The 23881-nt window shown below is 41.5% G+C and overlaps 3 protein-coding genes across 3 annotated transcripts; all 3 read left to right on the top strand.

Moving 5' to 3' along the window:
• Positions 1 to 1490: 1490 nt before the first annotated feature.
• On the top strand, positions 1491 to 8097 carry LOC105020584 (cornifelin homolog B). Its single transcript, XM_010887734.3, has 3 exons — positions 1491 to 1792; positions 2032 to 2186; positions 7806 to 8097. The coding sequence occupies exons 1-3, from the start codon at positions 1672 to 1674 to the stop codon at positions 7998 to 8000; spliced, it is 471 nt and encodes a 156-aa protein (XP_010886036.1). The 5' UTR covers positions 1491 to 1671; the 3' UTR covers positions 8001 to 8097.
• Positions 8098 to 11873: 3776 nt separating this feature from the next.
• Positions 11874 to 17033, top strand: LOC114828736 (cornifelin homolog B). The gene is made up of 4 exons (XM_029117619.2): positions 11874 to 11976; positions 12333 to 12449; positions 14978 to 15132; positions 15988 to 17033. Exons 2-4 carry the CDS (start codon positions 12344 to 12346, stop codon positions 16111 to 16113), a joined length of 387 nt encoding a protein of 128 aa, XP_028973452.2. The 5' UTR covers positions 11874 to 11976; positions 12333 to 12343; the 3' UTR covers positions 16114 to 17033.
• A 3679-nt stretch (positions 17034 to 20712) lies between these two features.
• LOC105020586 (placenta-specific gene 8 protein) lies at positions 20713 to 22632 on the top strand. The gene is made up of 4 exons (XM_010887736.2): positions 20713 to 20789; positions 21290 to 21427; positions 21766 to 21923; positions 22176 to 22632. The coding sequence occupies exons 2-4, from the start codon at positions 21295 to 21297 to the stop codon at positions 22392 to 22394; spliced, it is 510 nt and encodes a 169-aa protein (XP_010886038.2). The 5' UTR covers positions 20713 to 20789; positions 21290 to 21294; the 3' UTR covers positions 22395 to 22632.
• The last annotated feature ends 1249 nt before the right edge of the window (positions 22633 to 23881 follow it).

Genomic DNA, 23881 nt, shown 5'->3' with positions numbered 1-23881 from the left:
TCAAGGACATCAGAATATCTCGGTGGTGGATCTCACACTGACTTACATGCTGGGCAACAACATGAACTAACAACCTGCAGGTGATAGACGGGGCAATACTGCTCTGTTCTGATACAGTACTGACCATCTAAACCCTAACCATCGATGCTCTTATAGTCATTTACTTTTCATTTATAATGTAATAGTAAATGTGCACATAGCCAGAACTACTGGTACTGCTTCAGAGAAAACACAAAAACCGACCAAAGCAGACATACATCTATAAACAGTGGGTGGTGAGAGCATGTAAGATAACATGAAATGAGTGAGAATATAAAATGTAAGGGTTCAACGATACACCTAACCCACGGTACAGTACATATTGGGGTGTGAGGGTCACAGTTCAACAGTACACCTAACCCACGGTACAGTACATATTGGGGTGTGGGGGTCACAGTTCAACAGTACACCTAACCCACGGTACAGTACATATTGGGGTGTGAGGGTCACAGTTCAACGATACACCTAACCCACAGTACAGTACATATTGGGGTGTAAGGGTCACAGTTCAACGATACACCTAACCCACGGTACAGTACATATTGGGGTGTGAGGGTCACAGTTCAACAGTACACCTAACCCACGGTACAGTACATATTGGGGTGTGAGGGTCACAGTTCAACAGTACACCTAACCCACGGTACAGTATATATTGGGGTGTGAGGGTCACAGATCAACAGTACACCTAACCCACGGTACAGTACATATTGGGGTGTGAGGGTCACAGTTCATCGATACACCTAACCCACGGTACAGTACATATTGGGGTGTGAGGGTCACAGTTCAACAGTACACCTAACCCACGGTACAGTACATATTGGGGTGTGAGGGTCACAGTTCAACAGTACACCTAACCCACGGTACAGTACATATTGGGGTGTGAGGGTCACAGTTCAACAGTACACCTAACCCACGGTACAGTATATATTGGGGTGTGAGGGTCACAGATCAACAGTACACCTAACCCACGGTACAGTACATATTGGGGTGTGAGGGTCACAGTTCATCGATACACCTAACCCACGGTACAGTACATATTGGGGTGTGAGGGTCACAGTTCAACAGTACACCTAACCCACGGTACAGTACATATTGGGGTGTGAGGGTCACAGTTCAACGTTCAAATAAAATAAAGTGCAAAGCACAGACAAACAAAGCTTGTGGATTAAAACAACGTGCAGTACCAAAACCTTCACCTGCCATTGTTGATCTAGATGTTCATCTTTGATGCAGGGAGATTATGAGAGCTGCTGCGTTCAGCAGTAGTACAAGAAAATCTAAACAAAACAATTGGTTAGGAAATACCCCTATAAGCTTTCATGGGAACAGTGATTCCTTGTCTATTGACTCCATGTGCCTCTGTCAGTTTACACTGTAAACCTCTGATGAGGACAAGCGTCAGAGGGTTTACCTGAAGGCCCAGTAATCTGAGAGGAAAGGGAGACGGGTAAACCTAAACCTGAGTCCAGTCTTCCGTACTAGCCACTGTTTCTCCTTCACACAAGTAACCAATACCACTCTGGGATTCCTCTAACCTGGCAACACACTCTCACTGCGTGTTGCCGAAACTGTTGAACTAAGCTCAATTTGAAGACCGTTTCGGCTGGACGAATAGCTCGCCGCTGGTCAGAAATGGACATGGACAGTTTTCCCCTTCTGCCCCTGACGTTAAGAGCCCAGCCGGAGAGCATGGTACCGAAGAGGGGAGAGTGGACCACCGGGCTGTGTGACTGGTGGCAAGACATGGGGGACTGTGAGTGTACTGGAAAACGTTCCTTTACAATGTCTTCCTGTTATTATTTTTTATTTTGTGTTGCCCTCACGTTACAATGCGTTCAGAATACTGACGTCCTCCGACAGGCACGACGGAATCGACTCAAGTTAATGATTCGCCTTTGTGGAATTCGCCCTTGTGGAGTGCGTCCTTCGGGCGTTTCTTTAACTGGTGGAAAATGACTGGTCAAAACAATGTGTGTGTGTGTGTGTGTCTAGGTTGCTGTGCCCTTTGGTGCCTGCCAGTGTTTGCCTGTAAGACCACCAGCGCCGTGGGGGCGTGTCCTTGCCTTCCCCTGCTGGACTGCATCAGCTGTGTACCCCCAGCCTCCCTGGCCATGAGAGCTTCTGTCAGGGAACTCTACAGCATTGAGGTACAGTCAAACCAAACAGACCATCTCAATTGATTCGTGACAGTTCCTGTTCCACACCCAGTCGTTATCTCCCCAAAACCACAGCAGTGTCCGTGTGAAGAAATTGCCTTGAAGGAGGACAAGGAACAGCTTGATCATGGACTATTACATATTCATTGTATAACATAGTTCACCGCGACGGTAGACTCACAGTAAAATAAGAACAAATGTGCAAATGCACACATTGTGCGTAGACGTTAGTGGCGGTTGAGATTGGCCAACACTGATATGGCGCCAGTCTCTGGAGCGTTGGAATCTGATAATCAGTTCACACAGTCCCAGTGACTGAAAGACTGGCAAATCTGGGCAAAACAAACGGCCAAAAAATCCTTCCAGGGCCAAGGGGTATGTACGAATCAAATAGCAGAGATGAACATCCCTGATGGAGGGACAGATTAGAGAGGATTCTGGCTTGCAGTAGGCTGAGACCGGCTCTTGGATCCAGGCCAGTGACATCTATTGCTGTTGGCCCCCTGAGGTGGAGTGGGTTGTTGCAGTTACTGCAACATGTGAGAAATGCCTTCCACTGAGCAGTGCTTAGATTATCAGAAGGTTCCCATATAGATGAGTTTCTGATTTTACTGTCATGCCAAACACAATATTAAATGTAATTGAATGTTGCTTTCATAGTGAAGAAGATTGTAGATTAATCAAACCACTGCAATATTGATTTTGGTGCCGACTAATTTGTGGTGCGACACAGGGCAACAATGTGTTGCATGTGTTTAGTCGTCTACCCATAGCCCTGGTGTTTGTCTACCCATAGATCTGGTGTTTGTCTACCCATAGCCCTGGTGTTTGTCTACCCATAGATCTGGTGTTTGTCTACCCATAGCTCTGGTGTTTGTCTACCCATAGCCCTGGTGTTTGTCTCCCCGTAGCCCTGGTGTTGTCTACCCATAGCCCTGGTTTTGCCTATAGCCAGTGGCGTTTTTATATGTAGAAAATTGGTGGGGCACAAACCATTTCAACATATAGGATACATACCAGTAAAACTACAAAACTCCCTCTTGTTACTGATGTGTTTAACACATCAACAAACAGCGTGGCTCCACAAAACACTTTTAACAACAGAGCGGCTTGCTTCTAACAGGTGTTGTAGTACACATACTGGAGAAAGAGAGAGAGAGACACCTTCTTGTGTAATTGCTATCCTTCTCTCTCACACACATGTAAAATTACCTCTGTCACATTTACAAACCTAACTTAGGAATGCAACCAAGCTCAGAACCAATGTGCCTACAGGGCCATACGCGAACAGCAATGAGCTCAACACCACTGAAGGTCACAACCAAGCGGAAAGACAACTTTTTAGGGATACAGATCCATTCTATGAGAACAACCTTAATAGATAAGCATGGACACACTGACACTCGTCACCATCTATATCAATCGATCCAGCACATAAATATGACCAATGCATGGACCAGCACCACAAAGGCAGAATGATAAAATATGCTTTCACTCACCAAGGCTGAGGGCTCACTTGAAGAGAAAGGTGGCACGGTGGTTCTTCCTCTGGCCAAACTTTTTGAGGAATTTGGGGATTAAGTCATGTAGCTGATGAATCAGCTGGCTTTCGATGGACAACATGACCAATGCATTGAGTCGCGGCTGTCCCATGGTATTGCGAGTGAAGGTTTTTACCCTCTTCAAGGTGGAAAAGTTCCTCTCTGACTCAGATGTCGTCATAGTTGTTGTTAGGATATTTTCAGCAGAGTGACTGTCTCAGCAAAAGCCTCCTCTAGGTTGTTCTCATGGATGGATCTTAACAGAGACGGGGCCGTCTTACCATTGTGAAGCTCAATGTGGCGGTACAGAGTGGTCAGCTCAGACTTCAACTTTTCCTTGTTTCCTAGAGGCCATAGTTTCACCGCACAGTCAAACTCAGATGTAGGGAATGACAGGATAAATTGTGGGAAGAGCGAGCTGTCAACCAGCTTGGCAGCGATCAGGTGGTCACTTTGTGAAAACCTCTGCTCCACCTGGGAGATGACTGTGTCGCATGCCTCCTTCATCACCGGCACTGTGTTGGTTACTCGTCGGCCTGGCTCGTCTGTTCCATCGTGAACGGTGGCAGCCCATTCATCAGTTTGCTTCCGCATATTCTGGACATTCTCCTTGAAACGGATAAGCGCACTACTAATCCCAGATGCATCGATGCTCCGTTTTTGAAGAGTGTTTTATGAAACTTCTGGCATAAGGAAGAAAAAGAATTACAGCAACTGCAGAAAGGCTCAGTCCCAGAGTTTTTTTGACAGGCTGTATGCCTCACTTATGGTGTGCGTATGTCCTCCATACACAGGAGCAGTGTAGCCCGGTTTTCCCAAACTGCCTTGACAGTTCTACTTTTAAAGTTCTATCTTACAGTGGTTGGCCTTGGAATGCATCACTGTGTTGCCTCAGAAAATGCCGCGCCAGAGAAAAAGGTGGCAAAAGCAGTTAAATCTGCAGAAAACACCTTCAGGATGCTCATCCTTGCTGAACAAAGTTGCTCCAAGGTCAGGTTCAGCTGGTGAGCATAGCAGTGAACAAACTGGACATGTGGGTATGTCTCTTTCATTAGCGTCTGTACCCCTCGGACGTTTCCACTCATTACAGCTCATTTTCTCCCAGATTCAGTGGTTCCAGCACACCCTTGATGCTGTTAGAGAAGCCGAGTCCAGTTTTTTCTTTGACTTCCACAAACTGCAAAAACCTCTCTGTCACTGTATTGTCAGGCAACATGTATCGCAACACAACCACCAGTTGTGATTTACAGGAGACATCAGTTGTCTCATCTGCACGTATGGCAAAAATTATGTCTCGTCCACTTGCTTGGCTATCTCCTTCCTGTACACTTCATACATACAGTCTAACAGTTCGTTTTGTACAGTGCTAGATGTCCCTTTGAAGATGGGCTGAGCATCATAGTGCCTCTGAAATCTCGAACCGCCCTCACACACAGTCTCGAAAATGCATCTGAATATTCCAGGATTCAGGGAGTTCACCAACTCGTCGTGCCCCCGTTTTCCACACAGTTTAATACATGTTATGATCCGACTGAGAATGTACCTGTTTTCCTCCACCTGTTTGTTATGCTGCTCAATGGAGCACCTGCATGCACTGTCAACTTGGGCTGCGACATTTACCCTTCCAAGTAAGCCCAATTCCACAGCATTGTCCAGATGACTCCCGCTGCTCTCATGTTTTGCAATCCTCTCAGAAAGATGTTTCAAATCTTTGTAACCCGTCCTCGACCAAGCACCATCTCCACCAAATAGCAGACATGGAAAACAGAAGAGTGCCTTCTTTTGTATGCTAAGCGTTAGACACTTTTTCTTCAAAAACCACTCCACGTTAAACCTGCGTTACTTTTACCAGCAGTTTGAGTGATGAAAAAATCCCCAGGCTGATGGGCACCAAGTCGCTTAACAAGTTTCTCCTCCAAATTAAGGGTTTCAAACCGATGCTCAAGTATGAAATCCACTTTATTCATTTTCTCAAGTTATCTGGCATTTGTGAAGCTAACCAGCTAGCTAAGACAATCTGCCCTACTAGCTCTTCTTGCCGACTAATGTTGGCACCAGACAGACAGACAGCCAATCTTATCTGAAATACTAAATTAAGCTGTAGTGGGGTTACCGGCTGTCAGCCCCACTTGGCATCAAATTAATGTGATCTACATTGATCACACTATCATTCTGAGCCTGAATATTAATATTTTCACAAGTACAATGTACATTGCATTGTGAGAGAGGGGCTAGCCCCAAATTCACGCTTAGCCTATGGCCTACTACTGCGAATTGGCAGAACGCAGTCTGAAGCAGCAAGGCAGGGACCAATGAACTTGAAATAAAATCCTAACACAAATGGTATGCAATTTAGTAAGATGCTATATTCATAGATAATAAATTATAGGAATTAATCTTCGAGAAATAAAAATAACAATTTTGTTGCACTTCTTTTTGTTGACAACAGGTGGGGATGTGCCCCACCTGCCCCTAATGAAAAGTTGCCCCTGTCTATAGCCCTGGTTTTATCTACACATAGCCCTGGTGTTATCTACACATAGCCCTGGTGTTGTCTACACATAGCCCTGGTGTTGTCTACACATAGCCCTGGTGTTATCTACACATAGCCCTGGTGTTATCTACACATAGCCCTGGTGTTGTCTACACATAGCCCTGGTGTTGTCTACACATAGCCCTGGTGTTATCTACACATAGCCCTGGTGTTGTCTACACATAGCCCTGGTGTTATCTACACATAGCCCTGGTGTTGTCTACACATAGCCCTGGTGTTATCTACACATAGCCCTGGTGTTATCTACACATAGCCCTGGTGTTATCTACGCATAGCCCTGGTGTTATCTACACATAGCCCTGGTGTTATCTACACATAGCCCTGGTGTTATCTACACATAGCCCTGGTGTTATCTACACATAACCCTGGTGTTATCTACACATAACCCTGGTGTTATCTACACATAGCCCTGGTGTTATCTACGCATAGCCCTGGTGTTATCTACGCATAGCCCTGGTGTTGTCTACACATAGCCCTGGTGTTATCTACGCATAGCCCTGGTGTTATCTACTCATAGCCCTGGTGTTATCTACACATAGCCCTGGTGTTATCTACACATAGCCCTGGTGTTGTCTACACATAGCCCTGGTGTTATCTACACATAGCCCTGGTGTTGTCTACACATAGCCCTGGTGTTATCTACACATAGCCCTGGTGTTATCTACACATAGCCCTGGTGTTATCTACACATAACCCTGGTGTTATCTACGCATAGCCCTGGTGTTATCTACGCATAGCCCTGGTGTTATCTACACATAGCCCTGGTGTTATCTACGCATAGCCCTGGTGTTATCTACTCATAGCCCTGGTGTTATCTACACATAGCCCTGGTGTTATCTACACATAGCCCTGGTGTTATCTACACATAGCCCTGGTGTTATCTACACATAGCCCTGGTGTTATCTACACATAGCCCTGGTGTTATCTACGCATAGCCCTGGTGTTATCTACTCATAGCCCTGGTGTTATCTACACATAGCCCTGGTGTTATCTACACATAGCCCTGGTGTTATCTACTCATACCCCTCGCTCAGCCCAGGACGACCTTGCCAAGCTCTGAGTTTCTTGAAAGACTGGTGGCATCCCTGATATTAACGTTCCATGGCCTGTTCAATAACCTGAATAGCTCCCATCTGGAATCAAGAGGATTCACTGTCCTGCTCTGTGATACACAAAGTCTGCCTCTAGAGAGAGCTCTTACACAGAAAACAGAGGCTGGTGCATTAATCAAAAGCACTTGTCAGACACTCTCTTACAAACTCACTTTACATGTTAAAAAGCAAACAAAGCACCAATTAAAAATGTAGAGCAATGAGTCCACACCAGGGTGAACATTCCTTTACGCAACGATTTTGTATGTGGTATCAACTACTGAAAAACATTAAGTCAATACTGTGTTTATTGTTAGCATATAACCACCTACAGAGTTCGAGATCTCCGCTGCCCTTTCTTTCTCTCTAACTCCCCCTCTTCCTCTCTCTCCACTCTCTCCCTCTCCTTATCCATCTCCCACAGGGGGGAGTATTGAGTGACTGTTTCTATGGCTGCTGCTGCTACCCTCTCTCCTGGCTCCAGATCTCACGTGAACTCAAGAGTCGAGCCGCTGGGGCCGCCAACACAAACTCCAGAATCTCCTCCCCCTCTTTCTCTACCCACTCCTGGAACAGATTCACCACCCTTTCCAACTCGCAGGGGGCACACTTGATATAGACAGAGCTAGGAATAAAGTGACATTGGTTCAGTTGTTCCCTGAGGCCAACATGACTGGAATAACAATAAACAAAGTAGCTTGTTCTGAATATTTTAATATCTTCGTAACAAACATTTGTGTTGGACTAATTCATTTAAGGGACTGGAGCTTGAAAGGAAATTGTGTCATTGTGGGGGCTACAAACAAGATGTAGTTCTAAAAGGAAATCTGAAAAGGGAAAAGATGAAAGACAGTGAAATACGTGTTGAATGATTTTCAGTGTAGAACTGGATGACTCAATTTAAAGGAATTTGGTTTAAATGACATGCACAATGTGAACATGAATGTCGCAATGATTCCGTGGCTTCCTGCAATAATCAAAACGTTTTGTCCGACAAATAATTTGTCAGGGTACAACATCTTAATAGTATTTAGACCGTTGTGCTTTTTTCTGCATGCGAATTTGCGCAATACAGATCGCACTGTCATGGTAATCGGAGCCACGATGATCTATGCAGACGAGCTGTACGAGAAGCACAGGCGCCGCGTTCGAAAACATGGTTCTAAGTTTGAGCAGCGCGCGCGTAACAACTCTTCTCCCAGTGTACGCCTCAGTGGAGGGAGATCACCATAGCAACACACATTGAAGGTATCAGGCGTTTGTTTGCTTCACTGCATTAATTAGCAAACTTTTCGGCTAAAACAAAAATTATTCTCATCTCGTTTATATCCAGTTGTATTGAGAAATAATAACTTTAGTCAAAGCATGTTTGCTAGCTGACAGTACTATTTTGCCATGCTAGCTGGTTGTTCACCCAACAATAATTAACTGGATCCGTTTTTTATTTCGATTTTTCTTTCTTAAGTTATGTTTGTTGAAATATTTACATCCGTTGCCGCAAAAGAGAGCAGGTAGGATAGTGTTAGGTTACTTTTAACTAGTCTGATGAAATTCTAAATTAAACGATGTACTATATTTACTTAAACCTAAATAGCCTTAATAATTAGGAGACAATTATTAGTAACAGTTCCCTACATTAGCTAACATCCAAATGTTAAATTATAAATATATTACTGTAGGGCAGTGGTTCCCAACCAGGGGTACTAGGACCCCTGGGGGTACTTGGCCTTTCCACAGGGGGTACTTGAAAACACTCATGACACCATAGACTTACTAGTGAAATGAACATGAGGGGGTACTTCAGGGGTACTCCAAGCAGTGCAAATTATTTTTGGGGGTACAGTAACTGAAAAAGGTTGGGAGCCACTGCTGTAGGGACCAAGCGTGCCGCACAAGCCCTGAAAAGTGAAGCCAAAATGTCTAGATCGCCCCCTGGTGAGTGGTCCCAGTATAGGTCATAAACCCTGCCCTCCCCATGTTATTCAATGGGACGCGAGACCAACTAAACAATTAAATTACCCTTCACATATATTTTTTCCGAAGCTGGTTTCTGTCATTTACTGTAGTTTGTATCACGCTAATGTAAATTCAAGAGTTTGTTTTTAAAATAAGTTGGTTTTTAGTTAGTTATTTAATGCTCTAAATACGGTGGTGTGACGTCGTGATTCACAGCTGTGATTGACAGCTAACTGAGCCGAGGATCAGGCTTTTTTCGCGATCTTCGGAGGACTGAGGAGATTGGAGCTTTACATTTAATCTCTAAATTTCTATAATTGATATAATTTCACACGGACATAATGGGTTGTTCTGCAGTACATTGTGCTAACCGATCTGGCATTTCCAATCGATCTTTGAATTTTTTTCGGTAAGTTAAATTTATAAGCTATTTAATTAGTAAATAAATGTAATGGGCTAGCTAACGTTAGCTAAAAGACAACAAGCCTCGTTAATAGCCATGTTAATAGCTAGCAGGTGATCGTTAGCTAGAAGTTACCAATTATTTTTGTATAAGGCCTATTCTAAATTAAGGTTAAACATGATGTAAGTTAGGCTATAACATATCGTCTAGGTTTAACAAGCAAAGGTTGTACTGTACTTGGACTTGCGATTGATTACGGTATATGCATTCTGCGAGGGAGAGTGAGGGCGGGGCACAGGGGTGGGGCCGTTGATTTCGCGGCTTTACGGCTTTACTTCCTGCTCGCTACTGCGCATAACTACTGCGCAGAACTGGTCCCAAGATCGCTATCTGCGCAGGCGCAAGTCCAAGATGTCAGCGCCGTATCGTGACACTGGCGGCTTCAGTTTTCACCAATGGAAAAGAGCGAAAGGGCGTCGTCCATTTTTTTTACAGTCTATGGTAGGGACCGCTATTACCTCGTCATAAAATTGCGTCTCAACATTTTTTGTCAAGAACATAGGCCTGGTTAGTCGGTTATGAACAATACCTCACCGAGGGGAAGGTGCAGATCTCGACTGTAGAGGGGAACAGGTTTCAAGGACTCTGGTGATTGCGATCTGGCGTGAGAGGCTGTGAGTGTGTCATGTTTGCAGGTAGAGGGCTTGAAGGTGCAGTCAAAGGATGCGGATGGTCAGAGAATCTCACACAATTGATCTCCTCGGTTCTCAAATGCTTACAGAGTACTGTTAGAGGAAGAGGTGATGCAACACTGCAGTAAACAACTTCTTTTTTTAAACGTGTTGCTGGCTTCAAATTCAGAATGGCCGTTTTTTTTCCCAAAACATTTGTCAATTTCAACATTTGATATGTTGTCTTTGTACTATTTTCAATTAAATACAGGGATACATGATTGGCACATCATTGCATTCTGTTTTTATTAGCATTTTACGCAGCATCCCAACTTTTTTGTAATTCCTAATGTTTACTAAGTTGTTTTGCAGTGTAATAAAAGGATGTCTTTGGAGGAAGTTGTGAAGACATGTCTAGCTCAGCAAATAAGTGCAGTAAACATTACGTCACCAAAACAATTAAGCTAGTTACTCAATGGAGCGGAAATATAAGTTGGTGGTTCAAAGGAGCCCTACCCACTCAGAATGTGAGGAATCACAAAGGTTGTGACGTAAGATCCACCAAAATATTTTGCAATATCACAGTTCTGTCATTAAAGTTAACTGTTATCTTTTATGTTCCCAGGTTTCCTAGAAAGAGAAGAGTATTCTAATTTGTTTTATTCATACTATATGGTATATTCTTCAAAAGCTACACTCAACACAGAAGTGGGATAAATACAGCCTTTTTCTGAAGAAATATTTACATGACAAGTTTTCTGGTAGTATCTTGGTTAAACATTATGTTAACATACAGATCAATGTCAGTTTTACCCAATCCCTTACAGTTAGCCCAACCAGGGTTAATAGCTAATAGCAAATAGGTTAGGGTATGTTACTGCCTTTTCAACCCCTGCTTGGCTACCTGACATAGATAAGACACAATAGATAAGTAAACTGGACTTTCTGGACTAGGGTTAGGGTTATATTTAACTTGGAACTTCAGACACATTAGGCTACTAATCACAGATTGGGAGAGTTATTACATTTTTTTATTAAAGGGATGATTTCCAGGACACAGAGTAAGGGGGGGTTGGTGTGGTTTTTATTTTTGTAAAGTTATCTACACGAGACCTTAATCACAAGCGCAACTAAATTATTATTTTGACAGAATGCAGTGAAAGAACAGTGAACAAAAGTAAATTTATTTGATTTACTGTTTTACTCCCAGGTTGTTTTACTATTATTATTGTTTGGCGTGTGACCTGACTGCATACACCTTGTTAGGACAGCCAGTATCATGATGGTACAGTATAATGAAGGCCCTGAGGGTCACTTCACCATGTCACCTGAACAGGAATACATATGAAGTCGATTGTATTTACAGTTACCCAGAACTAGGAGCTAGTTCACACCACAGCGTTTGTAAATGTTTATGAGATGTGTTTCACAGTCTAAAACTATTTAGACAAACAAGATGGACCAGTTTGAGTTTTGCCCCTGGATGGACCAGTTCACTCCTACAAATAGTTAGTCACACTAACTTGGGTTCTGTCTCTTTTCAGACTCATCTGAAGAAAACTCAGGTAAAGCATGCATGGATTTCTAATTTACAGCTATATTTTAACTTTCCTCGGCAAAGACTAAGTAATTCTGCTGTTTGTAACTAAACTAGCTACTGCCAAAGGAACCACTCTCTCACCACCTCTGTGGTGTATTTTATTTTACACAAACAAGACTGTTAAAAACATCAAGTGATTTAAACTACCACTTCTGCTTTATCATATTCAATCACTGTGGAGAAGCTTAGATTCAGCTCATAGCATTGGGCTCTTGTGTGCAGTTTAATTTGACAGCTATGGAAACTAATGCTAGCTGTATCATGATGCATCTATTGATTTGCTGGCTGTGTGACTTTACATACATTGTTTTTTCTCCACAGAAGCCGCCATTATGTCAAACAAGATGGTCATCCAGCAGCCCATGGCCTTTGTTCAGACTGCCACGTCAAACCAATGGAACTCTGAAATCTGTGATTGCACCGAGGATATGTCTTCCTGTAAGTCTCTGTTACAAGTCAAGTTGTAGTCTGTTGACAAACTGTGCTTGTATTGGTTCCAGTGGCAATTTGTTTAGCGCTATCCCATGGGTGAAGTAGTACTTTGTTTAGAGCTATCCCATGGGTGAAGTAGTACTTTGTTTAGAGATATCCCATGGGTGAAGTAGTACATTGTTTAGACCTATCCCATGGGTGAAGTAGTACTTTGTTTAGAGCTATCCCATGGGTGAAGTAGCACTTTGTTTAGAGCTATCCCATGGGGGAAGTAGTACTTTGTTTAGAGCTATCCCATGGGTGAAGTCGTTTTTTGTTTAGAGCTATCCCATGGGGGAAGTAGTACTTTGTTTAGAGCTATCCCATGGGTGAAGTAGTACTTTGTTTAGAGCTATCCCATGGGTGAAGTAGTACTTTGTTTAGAGCTATCCCATGGGTGAAGTCGTTTTTTGTTTAGAGCTATCCCATGGGGGAAGTAGTACTTTGTTTAGAGCTATCCCATGGGTGAAGTAGTACTTTGTTTAGAGCTATCCCATGGGTGAAGTAGTACTTTGTTTAGAGCTATCCCATGGGTGAAGTAGTACTTTGTTTAGAGATATCCCATGGGTGAAGTCGTTTTTTGTTTAGAGCTATCCCATGGGGGAAGTAGTACTTTGTTTAGAGCTATCCCATGGGTGAAGTAGTACTTTGTTTAGAGCTATCCCATGGGTGAAGTAGTACTTTGTTTAGAGCTATCCCATGGGTGAAGTAGTACTTTGTTTAGAGATATCCCATGGGTGAAGTAGTACTTTGTTTAGACCTATCCCATGGGTGAAGTAGTACTTTGTTTAGAGCTATCCCATGGGTGAAGTAGCACTTTGTTTAGAGCTATCCCATGGGGGAAGTAGTACTTTGTTTAGAGCTATCCCATGGGTGAAGTCGTTTTTTGTTTAGAGCTATCCCATGGGGGAAGTAGTACTTTGTTTAGAGCTATCCCATGGGTGAAGTAGTACTTTGTTTAGAGCTATCCCATGGGTGAAGTAGTACTTTGTTTAGAGCTATCCCATGGGTGAAGTTGTTTTTTGTTTAGAGCTATCCCATGGGGGAAGTAGTACTTTGTTTAGAGCTATCCCATGGGTGAAGTAGTACTTTGTTTAGAGCTATCCCATGGGTGAAGTAGTACTTTGTTTAGAGCTATCCCATGGGTGAAGTAGTTTTTTGTTTAGAGCTATCCCATTTGTGAAGTTGTACTTCGTTGAGAGCTATCCCATGGGTGAAGTAGTACTTTGTTGAGACCTATCCCATGGGTGAAGTCGTTTTTTGTTTAGAGCTATCCCATTTGTGAAGTTGTACTTCATTGAGAGCTATCCCATGGGTGAAGTAGTACTGTGTTGAGACCTATCCCATGGGTGAAGTAGTACTTTCTTGAGAACTATCCCATGGGTGAAGTAATACTTTGTTTAGACCTGGGCCTAGTATAGGCCGTCTGTGCCTGGATGACTATTGGTGAAATATTGTATTATTTAAACACCTTGTTAAAGGAATGCGGAAGAACACAATGTCCTGAAAAATGATGTGTATCTCCTAGTTGAAAGTGCTTCCTAATCGACATCAATTAGTCCCTCTATCACTCCAGTAATTCACAGTATTCACCCCACAGCAGAGGACTGTTTCTATTAATAAGTGCACAACTGAAACATCCACACTTCCCCACACGAATACACATGCAATACTTCAGATACTGTGCTCTATACTTTGTGTTCTTATTTTAATTTGTACTTATTTTTTTCTCAGTAATCTAAATATGTTGTTTATCATGGACTAGGGGTCTAAGCCACTTTGTTTAGAGCTATCCCATGGGTGAAGTAGTACTTTGTTTAGAGCTATCCCATGGGTGAAATAGTACTTTGTTTAGAGCTATCCCATGGGTGAAGTAGTACTTTGTTTAGACCTATCCCATGGGTGGAGTAATACTTTGTTTAGACCTATCCCATGGGTGAAGTAGTACTTTGTTTAGAGCTATCCCATGGGTGAAGTAGTACTTTGTTTAGAGCTATTCCATGGGTGAAATAGTACTTTGTTTAGAGCTATCCCATGGGTGAAGTAGTACTTTGTTTAGACCTATCCCATGGGTGAAGTAGTACTTTGTTTAGACCTATCCCATGGGTGAAGTAGTACTTTGTTTAGACCTATCCCATGGGTGAAGTAGTACTTTATTGAGACCTATCCCATGGGTGAAGTAGTACTTTGTTTAGACCTATCCCATGGGTGAAGTAGTACTTTATTGAGACCTATCCCATGGGTGAAGTAGTACTTTATTGAGACCTATCCCATGGGTGAAGTAGTACTTTATTTAGACCTATCCCATGGGTGAAATAGTACTTTATTGAGACCTATCCCATGGGTGAAGTAATACTTTGTTTAGACCTATCCCATGGGTGAAGTAGTACTTTATTGAGACCTATCGCATGGGTGAAGTAGTACTTTGTTTAGACCTATCTCATGGGTGAACACAACGTCCTTTTCACCATGTCACCCTCTATATGTTTCTGTAGGTTGCTTTGCATTCTGGTGCTTTCCCTGTTTTTCCTGTATAACGTCGAAAGAGGCTGGGGAGTGCCTGTGTCTGCCCTTGCTGGATGGTTTTGGCCTAATTCCTCCCATCACCATGTCCATGAGGGTGGCCATGCGTCACCGCTACGGCATCGAGGTAGGATTTCACGCTGTTAAGTCTGCATACTGAAGCCTGTTTGCTTTCATTTATATGTATTGACTTAGCAGCGCATGTCTTTTGAATAAGGCCCGGAGTATTTCCTTATGATCTGACCTGGAAAATCGTTTGGCCCATTTTTCAATGTCCTGAAAAATGATATGAATATCCTAGTTGAAAGTGCTTCCTAATCGACATCAATTAGTCCCTCTATCACTCCAGTAATTCACAGTATTCACCCCACAGCAGAGGACTGTTTCTATTAATAAGTGCACAACAGAAACATCCACACTTCCCCACACGAATACACATGCATTACTTCAGATACTGTGCTCTATACTTCGTGTTCTTATTTTAATTTGTACTGATTTTGTCCTCAGTAATCTAAATATGTTGTTTCTCACGGACTAGGGGTCTAAAGCACTTCTTCCAGTAAACACAAAATTCGGCGGAATGGCTTCAGCTCTGAATATGCTAATTTCACACATTCTTTCCTGCGTCTTTCTCTTCTCTATCAATAAAAGCGTAACACACTGTATATGATATATCATTATTGAAATCATGCATTAATATGCATTTACGTTGTGAGGTGACCGACAGGACTGTTGAATTATCCCTACCCTTTGTATCTTGTTGATGTGATAGTTTGTCTAGGCTAACATTACACTGCTTGCCCTTCCTGGTTATGCTAATCAGGGCTAGGAATGACACAGAAACATATCTATTGATGTCACAGTGCATATCTCTGATCCAGTGTTCGTCGTGGTCCGTGTTCGCTGAGTGTTGTTATCGACATTAACTGATCACTTATCTCTGTGTCTCCTCTAATCTTTTGTGTCTGCTTCCTCCTGTCAGGGCACCATGTGTAACGACTGTGTCTACTCTTTCTTCTGCACTGCCTGCACCTGGTGTCAAATGTCACGAGAGATGAAGACCCGTCAGCAACCCATCACTCTCGTCAACGCCCACATGAGGGGGTAGAGGCTTTGCTCAAGGGCAGATGGACAGCTTTTTGTTTCTCGCTGTCGGCTCAGGGATTAGAACGAGCAAACTGTTGATTACTCGTTAAATGCTTAAATTGCTGGATCTGCCCACCCAAGATTAGACTAATGTTAAATAAATACCAGACATGCCAATCATCACGGAAAGTCGAATTGTTAGTATTCTCTGTCCCCACTTCTGAACCTACCATTCTCACTTCTCACGGGTCTCCAGACACGGCCCCATTCATCATCACTTACTCAAGTGTTTTGTGTACACCAACCAAAACAGATCTGTCAGATTCCAGGGCATCTGGGTTAACTGGAATATCTTTCATTTGATCTTTCGCAAATCCTCTACTGTGCTGTTTTAAGAGGACCTCCCATTCAATGCAACCCTTTTAGCCAGCTGAATGTATTTACAAAGTAGCTCTTTAAATAATGAAAGTGTATGAAAGTTAAATAAACATGAATATATGTATATATATATATATGTATATATACATATAAATACGTCTCCAAACCTATTGAATATCGAACCTTTGTATAACTGTACAATGTATGTACGTTTTTATTAGCAGAAACCTCCTTCTTTCTGACCTAGCTTTCTTTTACGCTTACTTTCCTGTGGTGTCCGTTCCAAATGTCCAGGCTTTTCTCGCTCTTGAAATGCACCCTCACACCGTCGAACGACGCACTCCTTGATTAGATGCATCACTCTTGCCTCCCTGCAGGGGGTGCTCTTGATAAAGAAGCAGCTGGGAGTGTTAAGTGTTAAAGTTGCGTGGGTTCAGTGTCTTCCTGGAGCATCGACAAACTGTATAACCACAATCCGACTACGCCCTCAAGGCTTCCACCTCTATAGCTTCTGATTCATCGTGCTTGTCAAAATGATTTAATTAAACATAGGTAATGCCACTTGTTCTGAATATTCATTTAATTTAGTGAATAATCATTGTTTTGGTCTCATCTAATAATCAAACGAAAGCTTTAGAAAGGAAATAGTGATGTTTGGAGTAGAACAGCAAACAAGATGCAGTTACATAAGGAAAATGTGAATAGAGAATATAGAATATAGATAATGAACAGGTAGCACTAAACAATAATAACTAATAACATAAGAGTTTACATAACTACACATTAGACTACATGAAATCTACATGCAAATTGTTAATCATTACTCCAATATTTTCATACAATTATTGTTACATTTATTATTTAATAATGAGTCATTAGATAATTAATGAGATGTTTACCAATCATCCTTTCACCATTTACTATTCATTAATGTAGTATTACTTAAGCATAATTTAAAGTCTGGGCTCTTTGTATTTTATAAATACTTAATCATTGATCAGTATAATTTCTCACAAAAAGATGGATGGACATATGATTGTACCTAATACTCTTTTATGGTCTTAGAATGGGCACAGATTTTTGATCTATGTTATGTGGTAATATGAGCAATTATTGACATTTTTCTACCAAAATTGATTGTTTTATTTGATCAGCTGTTTGGTAAAGTTCTGTATCCATACATAATAGATATTGTGTGTTTCAATTTGAAGTAGGCTACCTATTCATACAAAAGGAGACTATCCTTACAAAAGGAGACTATCCATACACAAGGATACTTTTTTTTCCTTATTGTCTTAATAAAATCTTTCATATATTTAAGAGTTGTGTGCATGTTTTTACTCTTTACCAACATACTGTATGATCTATGCTATTTTTGTAAAAGAAATATTCCTTTTTGACATATTTGGCTTTTAGTGTTAATTTTACTTAATGTGGAATGAGGTGAAATGCTGTGGGAAATGATTGAGAACCTCAAGCAAAATATATTTAATGGAACAAAAAAGCGAAGCTGTTCCCTGGATATCCTTTGCTTCAATTTTACACATTTTTTAAACTATTTTTGTAAACATTTGGGGCCTTAAACTCAGACCAGAAGTTGAACATGGTTTGCACTCATCTGCCTGTATGTTCATACCCCTCGTTGTCACACTTTGGTGTCAAATATCAGGTTGGAGGTAAGGTAAAAACTTGCCTCCAACCCCACACTCATCAACACACCCACCCGGTAAAGACTGACCTTGTTTTTCCTCTTTATCATTATCCTCATTATCTAATATCCTTCATTATCTTCCTCCTACTCATTATCATCATCATACTAATGTTACTGGAATGCCAAAGATTCACCGACTATTCTTAGTATGCTTTCATGACACTTCTATCTTCTATCATCAACACTCACTGCCTTCACACACGTCCCCATTCAATGTCCCTCACTCTTGTACCTTGTGTATTACATGAGGTTGAGATGATGAGAAGGAGAGTGTTAGTGTTATTCACTGGCAGGCAATCTCCAAGTTGTCTAGTTCTTTTTGTTAATATTTTTGTCAAAAGCAAATATTTATTACAACTGCATTGTAGCAGTAGACCTTTTCACAAAAAAATACTATTTCCATACGAACAGTAGGAGGTAGCATCTATTATTTTTTTTTGCATATTCCTGTTAACTGTATATGACTACATTACTACCGCATATGGAAAACTCACAATACTAGTAGTGTGAATTCGTAAAAATGACTGGAGGCCTGTGCTACAAAATGCAACAATAATTTGTTTTAAGTCCATAAAAACAGTGCGCTAAGGATAGCTTAGCGCTAGTTAGTGCTTAGTATTGCTACCATTAATTAGCTAATGAATTGTTAACTGCTTTTTTCTTACTGAATTTCATGCACATATGTTACCTGGCATGAACCCGAGCCATCCTTCATGTAAACCAAACCAAATTTAAAAAAATGTTTATGTAGGGTTGTTATGTAGGGTTGGGTAGGTTACTTTTCAAATTTAATCCGTTACAGTTACAAGTTACCTTTACACATTTGTAATCAATAACGTAACATTTTGATTACTCAAACTCAATAACGTAATCTGATCAGAACTTTGAATTACTTTTTGATTACTTTCATATTAAGAGGCATTAGAAAACAAATAGGAATAGCCTATAAACATTTGAAGACCTTTTGGCAATAAATAGCAATTTCTCGAAAGGATATTGACATTATTGTATATAAAAATCTAGATTTTTGCACGTACACTGAATCTACAGTAGTCCGATGTTTTGCTCCACAACCACCAACATTGTCAAAACATTGCAGAAACCCCAGGCACATGAACGCACGTTTGCAATCATGAACAACCGCACACAAATATGTGATCAATTCCACTTAATGTTTTATTTTGAAGGCAGTGTCATGTTACAGGTATCTAACAAATAGTTGCCTATGAATTGTTCAGTGCAACTCTTTTTGGCTGTGTTAATAACATTTTATATGGGTCGGCTAATATTATCGTAGATAAACTGTACTCTGTTTTTATCAGCCACCCAACCAACCAAAACCGGAGAAAATCCGTCACAGCGCCCACCTTTGCTCGCATGATGTTCACACACAACAACTGAGGCGCGCAATTGTAATTTTTATTCAAATAACAATGTTTTTAAAACATTTAAAAACAAAATCAAGCATGCAACGTGTCGTAAGTATTTCGCAAATCTAATCTTTTTCAATTGAATTAATCCAAATGTAATCATACATTTTTTCTAAAGTATCTGTAATCCAATTAAAATATTTTAGTTGGTAACGTAACAGATTGCAGTTGCAGATTCTTTGTAATCTGTTACTCCCCAACTCTGTGTTGAGGGCCCTGTTTTATTTTCATCCATTGCCATGTAAACCATAAGCAAATCTCGATTAATAGGATAAGTACCAACCGCTTTTTCACGCGATCAAAAGTACTTTACTTTGGCACAATACATACCAGAATTAACACGTTGAATCAAGATGGAGAAACATTGGTTTTGTTTACTGCCATGGATTCTTCAAGATTGAGGAAGAAATATTCAGATCTCAGTGACATCACTAACCCTCCCATACTGTTACAGGTCCACCAAGTGGTGTTAATCCTTTTTATTACAGTTAATAAGAAACCATGGAAGCTCTAGAGAATCACGCAAGGGATGTCATTAAAATTATAAATCGAATGTAACTCCAACAAGATCATGCATTTTTATGTGTCATGTTCCCCACCCAACACTAATCTCCTACCAGTTTTAAGCACATAGTGAAGTGGAATGTCCATTGTTCAATGTTTCACAATCCTTTAGTATGTTTTGTTACGCTGACAAAGACATCCAGTTCCACCTTGTTGACAGCTAAATGTCTTTGTAGAGGGCCTTTGGTTTGGTGTGTGTGAAAGTTGGCCTGTTAACTGTGGCCTGTTAACTGTAAATACATTTATAAAACCTTCCTCTATACTGACTTCACAGGACCTGTCCAATTGTATTTTAGAAACATACAAGATAAATAGTTAGATAAGTCCTTAAATAGGTAGTTGTTGAGTACACATATACTCTGATGTTTTTTATTTTACAGTATGAATTAGCCTTTAATGAATAATAATGGAACACTTTGTTTAAAGAGTGTTTTTCGCCACGATGGAAAAAAATACAGAGGGTTTTTGTCTCATTGGTCCTGAGGAAGGGAGTTTGGTCCTATGCAAATCAAACATGTAAATTGTAACTGAGTGATAAGGTTTCCAGTGCCAGCTCTGATTCAAAGGAAAGGGATAATAAAGTTGGATTAAGCCAGTGAGAGTCAACCGATTCAGGTAAGAGGATTTTATGAAGATTCACAATTAAAGACAACCAGACTTAATACACCCCAATACCAGACATATAGGTTATCATGCTTGTTGTTAGATGGATGTCAACATGTTTCGATGTATAGTTTCTGGTAAGCTACAGGATAACAGAGGCTTCTACATTATAGTTTGATTAAATAGAAGAGAAAAATTTTATCGTTCAAAGAGGGAACGCAGCATCATATAGGCTCCAAATTGATGACTGAATGATTGAAGTGGCTCCACTTATAAGACTTCACCAACGTGAAAAAGACACATTATTTAATAGAATAATAGAAAGAATTACAAAGCTTTTAATAAAGAGCATGTCGCAGCCAGGTGATGGATGTGAGGGAAGTGAATATTTTCTTATGGATTGTTGGCACTCGGAAGCAGATAGAGCCAAAAATTAAAAAGTAACCGTCTATTGTTTTTTTTACTGTTGCTTTTTGTTCACGTTCTTCCTCTTCAATCGAGTGGCTTGTCAGTCGTCATGGCGACGATAATCAACAACAACTTTAGCCAACCGGCTCAGCCTCCTCTGCAACAGACCTCAGCTCTCATAGCAGTCCACAATGACCAGTGGAGCACAGACATCTGTGGCTGCTTCGACGACTTACACATCTGTGAGTTGGTCCGTCCTCTTGTTCATTCATCCATCCAGGGGTGTAGCGCAAAATTCTGGGCCCTGTACATAGAGGGCCCATCACCTCTTTATTCAAGATTCAAAGATTTTCGAAGGGGCCCTCTACAAATAGAATTACGTAGTTCGGTTTTTACACATTGAACAAAATATCTGACACGTTTGTCACTGGTACGTTATTACAGTTATAGCACGTTGTCATTCATACAGAATAACTTGAGAGAAAAGGTGCTACCTGTGACTAATGAAGAGTGAGAGGAGTCTCTAATATTGCTGACAGATGTCTTCCATGCCCCCTGCGCTCTCTCGCCCAATCATCAGGCTGCTTCGGCTTCTGGTGCTTTCCTTGTTTCACCTGCACCGTCACCTCAGACTTTGGCGAGTGTTTCTGTCTCCCCCTGTTGGACATGTGGTCATTTTCCGGGCCCGCCGTGTCCATGTCAATGCGGGTGGCGGTTCGCAGCCGCTATGGCATTCAGGTAGGTTAACCAGAGGAATGTTCCAGTCAGTCTGAACAAGAAACTAGATAAGGTGAACTTGTGCACCATGTTATCAAAACCACTTGTTTTCAAAATTGTAAGTTCATAGATAACTGAGGTATGATAGTGATTCTAGCTATAGATTACAAACGTACAGCATAAAAATAAAAACATTAAGAAGTGTTTGCTATTTGCAAAAGACCCAGATGGCTTCTTTAATGCGTATATACAGTTTGTTGTGCCTCTCCATAGGGTGATATGATGGCTGACTGGATGTATTCCACTCTCTGCAATATCTGCTCCTGGTGCCAGATTGCCCGGGAGATGAAGAGACGCAGCCAGAACTTCACGGTCGTCAACTCCCAGCCCATCTTGCTGCCGGGTCAAAACATTATGATGGCCTCCCAGCCAGGAGGGCTCATCGCTCAGCCCGTGGTCATCTCCTCTCAGGCAATGATCAGGCAGAATTGAGCCTTAAATGTGTCCTTTGAACCTGCACACATGTATGTTATGCATTGCAGACCACGGACCAATTCTCTCATCTGTTGAATTTGAAATGATACGTATACAAACTGTTACATTCCATTCTGTTGGATATTGTATTGTAACAGAATCAAAATTAATTAATGGAGGTATCCCCGTGTCTTCCCTGTGGTATTAGCCTTATATTTACTTGAGTCTCTCAGCATAGGTTAGTTCTGTCTAAGAACACCTGCCATTTTCTTTTTGTAATATCTATCAAATAAAAGTTGGCCGATATCCTTCCTAAATGCAATGATCTCTCTCTCCCCTCTTCCTTTTCCGGAGTGCAACATTGATTTCCAATCATTTGACTGTTGTTGATCTTTTTTTAACCCTGTGTTTGTTTACCATGTTTAATTAAATACTCTTTGTGTTTTGAGATCCTACTTAGGATTACAAATAATTCAATGAACTTCAGATAATACACTGGGATAACATGGGAACCCAAGGACAAAGTCCCTCCTGATCAGCCATACGTCCTGCTCGAAAAACGGGTAACTACCAGGAGGGAAGTGACATCATAACAGGTCGGCATATGGGTTAAGTGAGGAATTACTGCTCCGCAATGAACTTCAGGCAACCCATTATGGTTCTCTGCAGGGCAGTCAGCACCAAGTCTAATCGACGTAGACGAGCCATGAAGAAAGGGTCAAAGGTGATTTCGATTCTATGGCCCTTTGGGGGTGTTGGCAGAAGGTGGGTACATCCTTTCATAGAAGCCGTCATCTACCTCGTCCTCCAGCACCGGGTCGGGGGCGGCGTTGAGCAGACACGAACTGTGGGGTCGTCAAAACCTTCTGAATTTGAGTTCTTGGGAGGATGACCTGTGACTTCCATCTACCAGACAACTCCACTAATGTGACAACCATTGTTGGACAATAGAAACAGGAAGAGTAGCTAAAACAGAGTAGTCTCTATTATCACAGTTGTTTTCCTGGGAGTGTTATAGCCTGGTGAAACCAACTGTATTCACCATTTTGCCACCCGGCTTGTAGTGACAAACAACAGAGGTGGGCCGACAGGTGGCCTTGCGGACCTGTAAACGAAAGTTCGCTGTTTCCAATCCCAGAGGCGACATGGTAATGTACCCTTGAACAAGGCACTTAAAACTAATTGCTCTAGATAAAAGCTACTGCAAAATATAAAAGGGAAACGTAGAAAGAAATTGATCAAGGAGGTAGAAAACCCTACATCAAACAGACATTTACATTTGACGGATGACTGTTAGCAAGTGTGAGCTAGTCAGCTAGTGTCATGTAGATAGTAACTGTACTTTACATTAGACACTGGAAGACTCTACAATGCATCACAGAGTATGTCAAGAAGTATGTTTTTCTTGACAAAAACCCTGAATGGGGGACAATGAGGAGCATTACAGCCCAACATCAAGTCTGGAGTGAACATTTAACGTAGTCGCGGTTACAACACAGTTTATA

Source organism: Esox lucius, chromosome 24 (assembly GCF_011004845.1).
Source record: "Esox lucius isolate fEsoLuc1 chromosome 24, fEsoLuc1.pri, whole genome shotgun sequence".
Classification (NCBI taxonomy): Eukaryota; Metazoa; Chordata; class Actinopteri; order Esociformes; family Esocidae; genus Esox; species Esox lucius.
This window is presented reverse-complemented; position numbering and strand designations above follow the sequence as displayed.